The following is a 15208-nucleotide window of genomic DNA, read 5'->3' on the forward strand; positions in this document are numbered from 1 at the left end:
TCTATCATGAAAAACATTACAGGAATACATGCTCTGAAATTGGTACTCCTTCTATTAGACTGGAAACCCAACAGTGTACTACCTTTCTGAGGAGGGAAATTTCACTGCAGAAGGGCAAACCCCAGCTTACCTGCTCTGACTTGAATGTGAAAGTAATGCTCTACCTGCAGGTCCCCCACCCACCTGCCCTGTGACCTCTTGGCGTCTATTATCACTAAGCTTTACTCTTCCCCTTCAAATGCTCAGGAAAAAGCAGGCTCAAAGAACAGAAGATAACTGGCATTATTCTGCCCCTTTTGCATGGTAGATGGAAATGCTATGACCTAAGACATTAGGCCTGGAATCAGGAATACAGTGCGACCAAATCATAGGAATATATCCAGGTAACCTCAGAAAGATTCTGGTTCTTTAGCATTTGACAGGACAATCAAAGAGCAAGTTAATATTACACCAAAAAATTCCCTATCCATCACAGTACTGCCTGCAATGGCTGTAAAGAACAACCCTGGCCCTGAGGGTGTCCCTTGATACAACATCCGCCAGAAGAGGAGGTGAAACAGCCCACCTGACTTTAGTTGTGAACTGGACACCGGTCTTGATGACTAATGGCCGGTCAGGATGCATAGGCATGCAGGGCTGCCGCTCTACCACGAAGGCACTGGAGGGGACAGAGAAAGGCAGTGGGTCACACATGATGCAGTGGGCTGGTCCCTGTCCCATTCCTCGGAAGTCTCTATGTTACCTTTTCATTAAGTTTCTAAACAGCTCCACGATTCTCTCCTCCAGCATTGGCCGGTGCTGTACAATGGGGTCCCCTTTGTAGCTAACCTTCTGCTGCAGCTCCTCCAGTTTCTTAATTTGTTGGCGGGTCTGAAGCTGAGATTCTGCTAATGAGGTTATCCTGCCAATAAGATAAGGATGTTCTTGGTTACCTGCTGCTGCTGCTGCTAAGTCGCTTCAGTCATGTCCAACTCTGTGCAACCCCATAGACGGCAGCCCACCAGGCTCCCCTGTCCCTGGGATTCTCCAGGCAAGAACACTGGAGTGGGTTGCCATTTCCTTCTCCAATGCATGAAAGTGAAAAGTGCAAGTTAAGTTGCTCAGTCGTGTCCGACTCTTCGTGACCCCATGGACTGCAGCCTACCAGGCTCCTCCATCCATGGGATTTTCCAGACAAGAGTACTGGAGTGGGGTGCCATCAGTTACATAAGTGGTTGTATATAAATGAGCTGGAGAAGGGGAAGGGAATAAGACCACAGGTACTCTCACGCAGTCATCCAACATAAGAAAGGAGCATTTTTTTCATTATGGAAATATATGAGTAGCATAACATTGACCATTTCTAAATACACAGTTCAGTGGCACTAGATTAGAAAAGGGAAAATTATTTTGCCCTTTTTTTTTTTTTGGCCATGCAGCATAGTTTGCAGGATCCCCACCAGGGATTGAACCCCGGTCCTGGCAGTGAAAGCACCAAATCCTAACTTTGGCCTGCTAGAAGGGAACAGCTACCCACTGCAGTATTCCTGCCTAGAGAATTCCATGGACAAGGAGCCTGGAAGGCTACAGTCCATGGGGTCACAAAGAGTTGGACACAACTGAGCAACCCTTATTTCACTTCCTAAAAGTTTACTTTTCAAAGAAGGAGGCAGACACAGAGGAAGACATGCCAAAACTTATACCACTAGGAGGCATTAATGAGGTAACCAATGGAAAGTTAACACGTTAGAACCCAGATACAGAGAACATGAAATAATGGAATTTGGCACTCACTCTCTTCAGCCTAACTTGTTTTTGTACCAAATGTGAGGACTGGGGAAACGCAGGATATCTGACAGCCCAAAAAGATAGGTTTGCACAGCTCTGTCCCTCACTGTCTATGCAAGCTTGGCCAGGTCCCTTCACCCTCGTGGGCCTTGATGTCCCCTTGCCTGAGAGGGTTGAACTGCACGATCCCCAGGAGCCCTTTAAACTTCGTCTTCTTGGATGACTGGATGTGACATTGTGTTTCCAAATATTGATAACATGCATACAGAAAAAGTAGACGGGGAGACAAAGGCTGATTAAGTCTGCCCCCAAGGAGGGAGAATATCAGTGGCTCTCTCTGATGGCCCCCCACTAGTTTAGTGAAGACCCCAAAGAGACAGAGTGGAAGGCAAGGGGTGGAGAAGGACAGCACCAGGACTCCTGAGCTCACAGACTCCTTTCTGGCATCCACTGGGTTGGCTAAAATGTTTGCTTGGTTTTCCTATAAGGTGTTATGGAAACATCTCAATACATTCCTAGAACTTATAAGTTATTTGGTTCCCTGACTAGAAAGCATTTAAAACTGCTTTCAATCAATGAGCAAAGCTCAGGGTCAGTTAGATGAACAAACAGGCATCTCATGTAGAGCTATCCTAAATTTCCCATTTCACGCTCTGTGTATCCTGGGTCAAGGTCAAGTTTCTCCCAGTTCAAGCTGGTGCAACATACTGAGTATCGGGCCTTGGACATCAAGGGTGCTCAATCAAGATTTTCTGAGTGAATCAAAGTAAAAGAAGAGCATATAAAGAATGATCTTACAAATATGAAATGTATAGATTTCTATCTTTATGTGTGTGTGCGTGTGTGTATATATATATATATAAAATAAACATGTAGATTTCTATCTTTGTATGTGTATATATAATAACAGATGTCTGCAGTGACGGTCACCAAATGTTTAACTCTAAGTACCTCTGCATGATTTGATTTTTAAAGTCTTTTCGGCTCTTTATTAACTTTATGTATTTGAACTCTTTTCTCTTATAAAGAGCAGATGTCATTTGAGAGTCTTAGAATAACTAAAATTTAAAATTTAGTCTACATGTTTAAAAACAGTTAAACCAAAAACTTTAGCAAAATATATGTAAAATATAGCAAACATAAATACATTTTCATTTTAAAAATTGTCCAAATAAAGTAAAAAGCTTTAACCCTTAGACAAAATTTGAGTATGTTGAAATCCCCACCCTTGAAATACAGTATGTGCATGCTTAGCCGCTTCAGTTGTGTTAGACTCCGTACGATCCTATGGACTGTAGCCTGCCAGGCTGCTCTGTCTATGGGATTCTCCAGGCAACAATACTGGAGTGGGTTGCCATGCCCTTCTCTACTGAAATGCAGTAGCAACTCTTTATGCAGCTCTGACCATATTAGCACAGCTCTCTGAAAAGAAAGGGGAAACTTCTCTTCTCTGTCATACCAGTTTTCTAGCCGATCTAGGCAGATGTTGGGAGGGCCTCCAATGCAAGCAATCTGTTGTCGCCTCTTCCAGTCAGCCAATTCTTCATCCGTGAGAGTTTTCTGCACATACTCCATTGCTGACAAAAGCCCCGCCAGCTCACTCACGATGCTCTGGTTGAAAACCAAAAAACAAAGTCAGAAAACATTCCCCCAGACCGTCTCTAACCACAGACCGTCTCTCTTTGGTCAATTCCAGAGAAAGAACTGATTAGGAAACAGGCAAGTTCTTCCTGGAGATGCCCAATTCCCAAAGGTGAGTGAGCCAGGCACGGGGAGGGGGTCCACTGCTCTTACGCGCCGCATCTGGTCCAGGGCAGTAAGCATCTGTTCGAGCTGCTGCATCTTCTGCCTGGTCACCGACTGGTTGTTTCCATTCAGATCTTGCATGTCTGAGAAGGAAGGAGAACCTCCGTGAGATGAGGGAATACGCCTAGCTTCAGTAACTGGGCTCCCTGAACTGCCAGCAGCCCCTGAGCGCCCCCTCCCCTGAGTCTGAACTCAGAGTCAAGATGAGCCAGCTCTGAGACTCCAGTAACACAAACTCACTTTATATGGGGGATTTTAATGTCTCTAACATGCACTTGCCTCCTTGACTCTTGAGAGTTTTATAGTTGAAATCGAAATCATCCTGGAGATTCTCTACCACTTTCATCTTCTGTTCTAGATCCTGTTTCAAACAAACCAACCAAAACAGAAGTAAAAAAAAAAGGACTGCCCTCGGGAGAGAGAAAAGAAAGTTTCTGAGTAGGATTAAAATAAAGCCACAACCTCGCAAAAGCTACACAAGGGACCCACAGGCCACTTCCCCAAGAAAAGGCTTCCCGCCCAAGACTTGCTTCACCTGGACACGCTTGCGGACGTCCTGCAGGTGCTGCTCCAGCATCTGCTGCTTCTCCGTTACCACGGCGGCTGTGGGGTGGTTGGCCTGGCCCCCTTGCTGCCAAGACAGGGAGCATGTGCACATGAAAGCCAGAAATAGCAGGAGAAGACTATCCCTTTCTGGTCTCCATCTCCTCCATGACCCTTCCTGCTTGGCCTGAGCTGCTGCTGCTGCCACTGTGAGGACAGGAGCGGTCCCACGGCACCCACTGCTCTCCAGGGGCTGTCAGCGCAGGCCAAGAAAGCTCTCACACTTTTCCTTGTGTCCTTGGCTTTTTAACCTCATGGTGGTTTAGTCGCTAAGTCGTGTCTGACTCTTTAGTGACTCCATGGACTGTAGCCTGCCAGGTTCTCCTGTCCATGGGATTTCCCAGGCAAGAAGACTGGAACGGGTTGCCATTTCCTTCTCCAGGGGATCTTCCTGACCCAGGGATCGAACCCATATCTCCTGCACTGGCAGGCAGATTCTTTACTGACTGAGCCACCAGGGAAGCCATACTATAAACTCACTCTATGTACTGCACTCAGAGACCATATGTTGAGCTAAGACACAGTCCCTGCCTTCAAAAACCTCATTCTAGGTAAGGATATATACATACATACATATATATATATATAAAATCAGGACAATTTATGAAAGCAGATGCTGGATGCCTGTTTAAATGTATAGCGGGAGGGGGACTTCCCTGGCAGTCCAGTGGTTAAATATACACACTTCCACTGCAGAAGCAAGGGTGTGATCCCTGGTTGGGGAACTAAGATCTCGAATGTCATGTGGTACAGCCACCAAAAAAAAAAAAAATCATGAAGGTTTTTAGCACATTTCGGTAGAATAATAAAATTCCTAATCAAGAGATATCATGTAGGGGGAGAAAGGAAGGTGATGGCTGGTGCCTCAAAAAGGTTGAATAGCACATGCAACTTACAAATAAGTTCTGTCAAAGTAATAGGACATTAAAGACCATATAAAAGCTGCAGTGACCAAGACAGTGTGGCAGAAAAGAACTGAGAGTCCAGTTTTCCAAACTAGAAATTTTCAGTTGTCTTTGACTTCACACTGAGCTGCCAGATCTTCCTGGCTCTGTATTCTGTAATCTCTCCAATGGATCTCTAGTGCTACCAGCTCCATTCAAGCCCCAAAGTTGATCCCTTTGCCTCTAGTCTCTCTCACTTCCAATCTGCTCTCCAAACTGCTACCACAAGTCTCCAAAGTAGACTGAAACACGCCACCGTTAGAGGGACCTATTCTCTCCTTTTCCACTGGACCCTGTCCAAGCCCACAGAATATAAACTTCCCTTAGAAGTCCCAGGAAGGCGACCTCCGCCCTTACATAACTCTCTTTACAGGAGGAGTGACTCATCGAATTAGTGAGGTTAGGAGAAAGACTGCCCACACAGAGATCTTTGAAGGCCCAGCCCTTAAGCTGGTGGTTCTCTCCCACTCTTGCCTTCCGGAGGCACACCTAGGGCAGGAGCCAGGGCCTGGTTTCTAGAAGCAGTTCGAGAGGCCTATGTGTCTGAGTTCAGGGGGTATTAGCGTGTGGTCTCTAAAGCTCCAAAAGGATGGCTGGGCAGTGCTGTTCTGCAAACCCAGTCTCTCACCCCAACACCTGACTCAGACAACAGGCATCTACACAACAAGCACCTCCTGTACAGCACAGGGAACTATACTCAATATCTTATAACAACCTATACTGGGAAAGAATCTGAAGAAGAAACTGAATTGCTCTGCTATAAATCTGAAACACTGTAAATCAACTATGCTGCTGCTGCTGCTGCTGCTGTGTCGCTTCAGTTGTGTTCAACTCTGTGCGACCCCATAGACGGCAGCCCACCAGGCTCCCCCATCCCTGGGATTCTCCAGGCAAGAACACTGGAGTGGGTTGCCATTTCCTTCTCCAATGCGTGAAAGTGAAAAGTGAAAGGGAAGTCGCTCAGTCGTGTCCGACTCTTCGTGACCCCATGGACTGCAGCCTACCAGGCTCCTCCATCCATGGGATTTTCTAGGCAAGGGTACTGGAGTGGCTTGCCATTGCCTTCTCCAGTAAATCAACTATACTTCAATATAAATAAATAGTTTGGGATTGACTGCTATATTTACAATGGATAACCAACAGGGACCTACTGTACAGCGCAAGGAATTCTGTTCAATATTATGTAATAGCTTAAATGGGAAAAGAACTTGAAAAAGGATACATGTATGAAGTGAAAAGTAAAAGTGTTAATTGCTCAGTCATGTCCAACTCTTTGCCATCTCATGGACTATAGCACACCAGGTTCCTCTATCCCTGGAATTATCCAGGCAAGAATATTGGAGTGGGTAGCCGTTCTTTTCTCTAGGGGAATCTTCCCAACCCAGGGATTGAACCCGCATCTCCCTCATTGCAGGCAGATTCTTTACCTTCTGAGCCACCTGAAAAGCCCCATATATTTATATACACACACACACACACATATAACTGAATCACTTTGCTGTACTTTTTAAACAATACTCTGATATAAAAATAAGTTAAAAAAAATTTAAACACACAAATAAATAAATAAAAATAAAGTCCCCACAGTCATCCATCCAAGTCATGCTTTCCAGTCCAGTTTACCAACAATACAGCTGATTGTTTCATCTGGTGTCAACTTCCTGGTCTGTTTCTTTTTTTAGAAAAATTTTTCTTTATATTTTGGCTGTGTCACATGGCATGTGGGATCTTCATTCCCTGACCAGAAATTGAACCGGTGCCCCCTGCACTAGCAGCAAGGAGTCTTAACTACTAGATCACCAGGGAAGTCCTCCTAGGTCTATTTCTAAATTGGTACTGCACTTAAAGAAGGAAAACAGATGTGATCAGTTATCACCCACAGAAATGGTGCCCCACTGCTTCCAGATATAAGCATCTCAGCCCAGCACAGACAGCTGTTTCACACAATCCAAGAAGAACTTAAACCCTCCCTCCCTGTGTTTCAGTCACCGCAAACTCCCCAGCCTTCTCTGCACACAGCAGGTTTCCACACTGACTCCCCACACCCTGTCTACTCAGCTTAACTGTGTGCGTGCGTGCAAAGTTGCTTCAGTCGTGTCCAACTCTTTGTGACCCTCTGGACTGTAGCTCACCAGGCTCCTCTGTCCATGGAATTCTCTAGGCAAAAATACTGGAGTGGGTCGCCATGCCCTCCTCCAGGGCGTTGTCCCGACCCAGGGATCGAACCCGAGTCTCTTATGTCTCCTGCATTGGCAGGCAGGTTCTTTACCACTAGCGCCACCTCACTCGGACTGGCACACCTGAACTCATTCACTTTCAAACTCAGTACAAAATGTTTTTGCTCCATTGTGAAGCCTTATTCAACTTCCCGAAGTTGAATCCTTACTCAACTTCAACATCCTCCTCTACATTCTTCTCACTTGAAGTGTTTGTGCACCTATTACCCAATTAGACAGAGAGCCCTGGGAGACAAGGGACCACAGCCCACTAGTCCCCCAGGGCTTTACCCACAAAAGACAGGTGGGAATATGCCACAGATGTCAACAGACAAAACAACAGTGAGACCTGGCTTGAGCTAGCTCTGTAGCATGGGGCTGCAAACTTTTTCTCTAAGGGTCACACTGTAAATTTTTTTTTGGCTTTGTCGGTTACGAGGTCTCTGTCATAAATACGCAGCCCTGCCATTGCGGCATGAAGGCAATTACAGACAGGGCACAAGTGAACGCGTGTGGCTGTGTTCCAAAATGCTTCATTTGCAAAAATACACAGCATGGGGTAGGAGGGGGATTGGAAGGAGAGGATGGGATGAATGGAGACAGTATCAGGGACACATATACACTATCATACGTAAAATGGATAACCAGTGGGAATTTGCTGTATGACTCAGGGAAGTCAAACCAGGGCTCAGTGACAACCTAGAGGGCTGGGATGGAATGGGAGGTGGGAGGAAGGCTCAAAAGGGAGGGAACATATGTAAATCCATGGCTGATCCATGTTGATGTATGGCAGAAACCAACACAATATTGTAATTAGCCTTCAATTTTAAATAAATAAAGAAAAAAGCAAACAACACAGCAGGCTGGATTTGGGCCCCAGGTATTGGTTGCCAGCCCCGATCAACACAATTGGGAACATCCTTGGGACACTTCCTGCTTTTCTAACTCCCATGGTAAGCTGGCACCTCTATGCAAATTGGCTTAAGTTGATTATTTTTATCCTATGGAACAGTAATGCAAATATAAAAGTTCTCCACAAACAGCAAACCCTAGTGATGCACAGACAACTGCCATCTTCTAACCTCCCTTACTTCAGAGTCTTGAATGATGAGTATTACCCCCTCACCTGCATCTGAGTATACCAGCTTTCTACGTAAAATTCTTTAGTGGAGGGCCCTCCCTGGCGGTACAGGGATTAAGACTCTGTGCTTCCACTGCAGAGGGCATAGGCTGGATCCCGATTTAGGGAACTAAGATCCTGCACGTTGTATGGTACAGCCAAAAAAAAAAAAAAAATTCTTCAATGGGCCCCATTTTGTACAGACTTGATGATAACAATGGCAGCAGCAACAGAAAACAGTGAACATTTATCTTGCATTCATGTGTCAGGTCCTGTTCTATGCATTTTACATGTAGGAATTAATTTAATTTTATGAAGTCAGTACAATTATCTTCCCCAGTGGAGGAGAAGAGAGCAAACAGTTTGCCTCAGGTTAAACAGCAGGGGCAGAGCTCTGGGGTTCACATACAGGCAGTCTGGGCCCAAGTCCCCTGTGGTAAAACTGCTCTTCTGAGGCCAAACTGAGGCATGACTAACTAGATTTTCACGATGTGGCCCTCTGACCACCTTATCTTCCTTTACCCAGTCAGATGCTGAACTTTCTACACTTCTCCCAAGAATACATATGCTTCAGATTCCCTGTTTGAACATGATCATCTTTCTGCCTACAGTGTGTTCTCTTTACCATTTGCCTGATGCTCATCTGATAAGCTTTGAGTCTCAGCTCAAACATGACCTCTCCTTTCTCCTCGATGCCTTCTCTGATATTCTCAATTAGACTTAGATATTCTTTCTTCTTTGTTCCTGCTATATTTTTGTCTTTTTTTTTTTTTTAAATTATTCATTTGGCTGTGCCTGTTCTTAGCTGCCAGGTGGCGCTGGTGGTAAAGAACCTGCCTGCCAAAGCAGGAGATGTGAGATGCAGGTTTGATCCCTGGGTCGGGAAGATTCCCTGGAGAGGAGGCATAGCAACCCACTCCAGTGTTCTTGCCTGAGAATCCCATGGACAGAGGAGCCTGGTGGGCCATGGGGTCACAAAGAGTAGGACACGACTGAAGCGACTTGGCACACGGCATGGTCTCAGTTGCAGCACGCTGGATCTTTTTGTTGTTGTACACACTCAGTTGCAGTATGTGGGATCTAGGGCCCTGATGAGGGGTTGAACTCGGGCCCCCTGCATTGGGAGCTTGGAGTCTTAGCCACTGGATCACCAGGGAAGTCCCTGTTTTTGTCTTTGAAAAGAAAAAAAAAATGCACACTCATGTTCACAGCAGCATTACTCACAATAGCCAAAAGGCAGAAGCTGCCCAAGTGTCCACTGACACTTGGATAAAGATGAATGGATAAACACAATGTGATATAACCACACAGTGAATAGTATTCATCCTTTGAAAGGAAGGGAATTCTGGATAAATATGCTACAGCATGGATAAACCTTAAGGATGTTACGCTAAGAGAAAGCACACGTGGTATGTTACCACTTAAATGAGGTACCTAAAACAGACAAATTCATAGAGATGTCACTTTGCCAACAAAGGTCTGTATAGTCAAAGCTATGGTTATTCCAGTAGTCATGCAGGGATGTGAGAGTTGGACCATAAAGAAGGTTGAGTGCCAAAGAATTGATGCTTTTGAACTGTGGTGCTGGAGAAGACTCTTGAGAGCCCCTTGAATAGCCAGGAGATTAAACCAGTCAATCCTAAAGGAAGTCAACCCTGAATTGGAAGGACTGATGATGACGCTCCAATACTTTGGCTACCTGATGTGAAGAGCTGACTTGTTGGAAAAGACCCTGATGCTGGGAAAGATTGAAGGTGGGAGGAGAAGAGGGCAGTAGAGGATGAGATGGCTGGACAGTATCACCAACTCAGTGGACGTGAGTTTGAGCAAATTCCGGGAGGCAGAGACGGACACAGAAGCCTGGCATGCTGCAGTCCACGGGGTCGTAAAGAGTCGGACACGACTTAGCAGCTGAACAACAACAACAAAGAATAGTCAAATTCATAGAGACAGAAAGTAGAATGGTGATGCCAGGGGAATGAGCTGTTATTGTTTAATAGGTACAGAGTTTTAATTTTGCAAGATGAACAAATTTCTTGAGAAGTACAACAATGTGATGAACTTAACACTAATGAAACTGTACATTTAAAAATGGTTAAGAAGGTAAATTTCATGTTGTGTATATGCTACCATAATTTTTTTTAAAGAAGGGATAAAGAAAAAAAATTCCCCAATTAGAGGTTATTAAAGAAAACACCTCAGGGGAATTTCCTGGTAGTCCAGTGGTTAGGACTCTGTGCCTTCTCTGCAGAGGGTGTGGGTTCAATCCCTGGTTGGGGAAATAAAATCCCACAGGCAGCATGGCCAAAAAAACCAACCAATCAGCCAAATAAACAAAAAAACCCTCAGGGAAAATAAGAAAGTCTCCTGTAACCAACAATATCAATGCTTTGGCACATCTTTCTGGGGCTTCCCAGGTGGCTCAGAGGTAAAGAATCTGTCTGTCAATGTAGGAGAGGCGGGTTTGATCCCCGGGTCAGGATGATCCTCTAGAGAAAGAAATGGCAACACACTCCAGTTTTCTTGCCTAGGAAATCCCACGGACAGAGGAACCTGGCGGGCCTACAGTTCATGGGGTTATAATAACAAATATATCCTTCCAGACATTTTTTCACATGTATCAATAACATATGCATATCGTATAATTTGTTTTTCCTATTATGAAGCTGATCTTCCATTACATCTTCATGTAATGAAATATTATTGTTACTATTTATGAGATCTACTGATTCTTAAAATATTTACCTTGAACACAATCATCTTTCTGAACTCTCGTTAGTTCTAATAGTTGTGTTGTTTTGTTTCATTTAAAGTTTGTCTCTTACTTTCCAACATTTACTCTCCCTTTTTCTGTCTTATTACATTGGCTTGATCTTTCAGAAAAATATCAGTGGCAAGAGGCATCCTCAATCTTGTAACTATTTTAACAATATTACTTTAGTGTTTCACCACTGTGTATCATATTTCTGACAAATTTTTTTTTGTTAATTTCTTTACTTTTTAAAATCTAGAATGGACACTAAATTTTGTCATCTAACAAAAATACAATTTTTCTTCTCTAATTTACTAATTTAATGAATTACATTAACAGACTCCCTAAAAAATCCTAACCAGTTTAAATTTACTCTTTTAGGTTTTGATATTAGCATTATTTCAACCTCATAAAATAACCTTTATTTACACTGTAGTTTAGGTCTTGATATTAGCATTATTTCAATCTCATCTCTTTTTCTCCTGCACTTTGGAGGAGTTAAATGATAATGGAACAATTTGTACCACAAAGGTTTGTTAAAACTTCTAAACTTTCTGGCCTTTTGGCTTTTTTGCTGGGATACAGAGTGTAATTTTTTTTAAGTCTTTTTCAATATATTTTTTATGGCTAAATCAACTTTTTTCACCTTTTTTAATATATTTTAATAATTTGTATATCTTTCATTAGCTTCCCAGGTGGCGCTAGTGGTAAAGAACCCACCTCCAATGAAGGAGGCATAGGAGAGAATTCAACCCCTGGGTCAGGATGATCCCCTGGAGGGGGGCATAGCAACCTACTCTAGTATTCTTGCCTAGAAAATCCACTGCATTATAAAATTTGATTTTCTGTTTCACACCACAACCTCCTCTAGAGCAGGGGGTCATAACAACTAGCACACAGTAGGACACACATAGATATATAATAGATTAGATGATCTAGTACTCTTGCCTGGAAAATCCCATGGACGGAGGAACCTGGTAGGCTGCAGTCCATGGTGTCGCTAAGAGTTGGACACGACTGAGCGACTTCACTTTCACTTTTCACTTTCGTGCATCGGAGAAGGAAATGGCAACCCGCTCCAGTGTTCTTGCCTGGAGAATCCCAGGGACGGGGGAGCCTGATGGGTTGCCGTCTATGGCGTCGCACAGAGTTGGACATGACTGAAGCAACTTACCAGCAGCAGCAGCAGCAGACAGATGGATATGACTATCATATATCAATATGTGGTCCCTCAATGGGCCTGTAGGGTCATATAATCTCTATTCCCTAAATTAACTGTATCTTTAGTTCTAGGGAGGTTATTCTCAAACTTAACAACAAAGAGAAATACATATGAACCTGAATGACTCAATCCCAAACCAGCCCCAAGGTGGCTCCCAAGAATAGTCCATTGTCATTCTTCCTGGTGCAAGTGTGAACAGTTACAGCGTTTGGGGAAAGTAACCCAGAACTATCTGTAAAATTTTATATATTTTACACACACACGCTCCTTGATCTCACAATCCCACGCCTAGAAATCTGCAGTAGAGAAAACACAGCATAAATATATATAGGGAGGTACTGCACTAGTGTTTTTCATGGAGGTGAAAAAAAAACAGAATGAAATGAAGTCTATTGAAGGGACAATAATAAATTATGTACTACAGAATATGTAGCAAATATGTACTACAGAATATTATGCAGCAAATAAAGTGAGTTAGCTTTAATCTGCTTGACTTAGAAGGATTTGCATGACGTAATTAAAAGAATGCAAGATGTGGAGAAGTAAACCAATTTAAATATCATGTGTGTGGTGTGTTTTCTATAGTTTATAGGAGCCTGGAGACAGTTATGAAAGGATATATTCCAGACTATTAATGTTGGTTTCCTGGGAAGACAAAATGGACAGAGGACCCAGTGACCTTTCAGTTCTTAAAACTTTCTTCCTTGTAATTTTCTGTAATGTTTTATTAAATAAAGTCTTTCTTAAAAAGGAGAATGCATTTTATATGCTGAGAAAGTTATTTTTACTGTACAAAACCCCCAAACACCCACTACTCTGGGGGTCAAAAAGCAAGGACATCTTCGTACACACGAAGAAAGCACATGTCAACAGCGTTTGTTTCTTCCCAGGCTCACCTGGGCTGCAGTGGCTGCAGTTTGGAGGAGGCGGGACTCTTCCCACAGGCAACGGGCCACAATTCGGGCAATCTCCATTGGCTTCTCAAGGTATCTGCTCTGTAAGTGGGGAGACAAAGAGAATGAAAAGCAGCAGCAGACTCAGGAGATGTGGACTGAACTTTGCTAACTTAAAGCTAACTTCCTCATAAACTAGGGAAAGTGTTACATTTACTCCATGGAACCACAGAGCATCAGAGCCCAGCTACAGTCAGTAGGAGAAGAAGTGATGAAGAGAAGAAGAAAGGCAGTCACAATGAGCAGTACTGCAGTGAGAGTAGGCTTGGTTGTCTGTCTTTGGACAGTGAGTTATCCTGGTCTTAAAAGGGGGTGACTGACTTTGTCAAGGAGTATCCAACTATGGTGTCCAAGCCTTTGACACTGAAAAGTAAGAGCCATCTTCCTAGTCATCTGAACTTGTTACAATCATGTTATTAGCATACTAACATAATTAACATAAAAATCACATTATTATTTCAATGAACCAACCAAGTAAATTTCAAGCAATAATACTCAAAGGGCTGGTAACTTCTCCTTGGATTTAAAGTACAAGATAGGTTATTAATTAATCAAGTGAGAAAGAAACATTTTCAGGAAAGAAAGCTAAAACCCTTCTCTGCAGGTTCAGTTTCTCATCACACCTGAAGGAACTGCTTGATTCTTCGCAAATTGTGCTGATAGAGAACATTGGACTCTTGCAGGAAGCGGCTATACTGTTGGTCAATTTCTCCCAAGAGATTATGAAACACCAAAGTCGCATGTGATTCTTTGCTGGCCGCGTATGCCCTAGAAAAAGGAAGATAAAGACAAAGAATGATTCTGAAACCTACATGCTCACACACGCACAGGCATGCACTCGAAATCACCATCAAGAAGGAGGGAAAAACAAGGCAAACCTGATGCTTTAACCCACTCATCATTTTAGATGCATCTTACTCAGCAATCATAAATTAATTGATTTTAAAATTACCAGCAATTATTTTGGATACTATTAAGCGAATGTCATAGTTCTATATTTATCAAATTTTGAATGATCAGATACACTGTTTTCCTTTAAATTCTCAGTCAACTCTATGGTCGGATTTTCAGTAGCAAATCACCAATCCCAGATTAGGATGGCCTATTTCCAACATCTCTGAATTACCTCCCTGGCCCCTCATCAAATACTGGAAAAATTAGGTCATGGGCCTGAATTAAACCAAAATTAAAAGGTGGATCTGAAAACTTGAAAGTGAAGGAAAGAGTTGCTGGGCTTCTGTACCACTATCTTCTCTATGACCAAGTGTTAGTCTTTCAGTTGTGTCCAACTCTTGCGATCCCACAGACTGTAGCCTGCTAGGCTCCTCTGTCCATGGAATTCTCCAGGTGAGAATACTAGAGTGGGTTGCCATTTCCTTCTCCAGGTGATATTCCTGACCCAGGGATACGAACCCAGGTCTCCTGCATTGCAGGCGGTTTCTTTACCATCTAAGCCACCAGGGAACCCCTATCTCCTCTATGACTGAGTCTGTTTCTCTAACGCTGTATCTCTTTTCTTTAATGAAAGAGGGATCAGAAGTACAAACCCAAACCTTTTTTTATCCATGACAAAATTCTCATTCAGATTAAAAAATATATATCTGTAGCATGTCCCTGAAGCATCAGAACACGCAGAGAATCTCATCAAGCAAATGAAATTAAAATGGGTTTCCCTGGTGGCTCAGATGGTAGAGAATCTGCCTGGAATGCGGGAGGCTTGAGTTCAACCCCTGGGTCGGGAAGATCCCCTGGAGAAGGGAATGGTAATCCACTCCAGTATTCTTGCCTGGAGAATTCCATGGACAGAGGAGCCTGGCGGGCTACA

The 15208-nt window shown here is 43.5% G+C and overlaps 1 protein-coding gene across 4 annotated transcripts in view; it reads right to left on the reverse strand.

Moving 5' to 3' along the window:
- The window catches only part of STAT3 (signal transducer and activator of transcription 3), a 75818-nt gene that overhangs the window by 16828 nt on the left and 43782 nt on the right, over positions 1-15208 (reverse strand). For all 4 annotated transcript variants that reach the window (XM_019981285.2, XM_019981283.2, XM_019981284.2 and 1 more), the window contains exons 3-10: positions 14007-14151; positions 13327-13425; positions 4109-4204; positions 3853-3934; positions 3562-3656; positions 3227-3378; positions 743-901; positions 566-658 (exon numbers count right to left, since the gene is read on the reverse strand). In XM_019981285.2, coding sequence (XP_019836844.1) covers positions 566-658; positions 743-901; positions 3227-3378; positions 3562-3656; positions 3853-3934; positions 4109-4204; positions 13327-13425; positions 14007-14151 — 921 coding nt within the window. The remainder of the gene's footprint in view (positions 1-565; positions 659-742; positions 902-3226; positions 3379-3561; positions 3657-3852; positions 3935-4108; positions 4205-13326; positions 13426-14006; positions 14152-15208) is intronic.

The sequence above is a fragment of the Bos indicus genome, chromosome 19, assembly GCF_029378745.1.
Source record: "Bos indicus isolate NIAB-ARS_2022 breed Sahiwal x Tharparkar chromosome 19, NIAB-ARS_B.indTharparkar_mat_pri_1.0, whole genome shotgun sequence".
Taxonomy (NCBI): Eukaryota; Metazoa; Chordata; class Mammalia; order Artiodactyla; family Bovidae; genus Bos; species Bos indicus.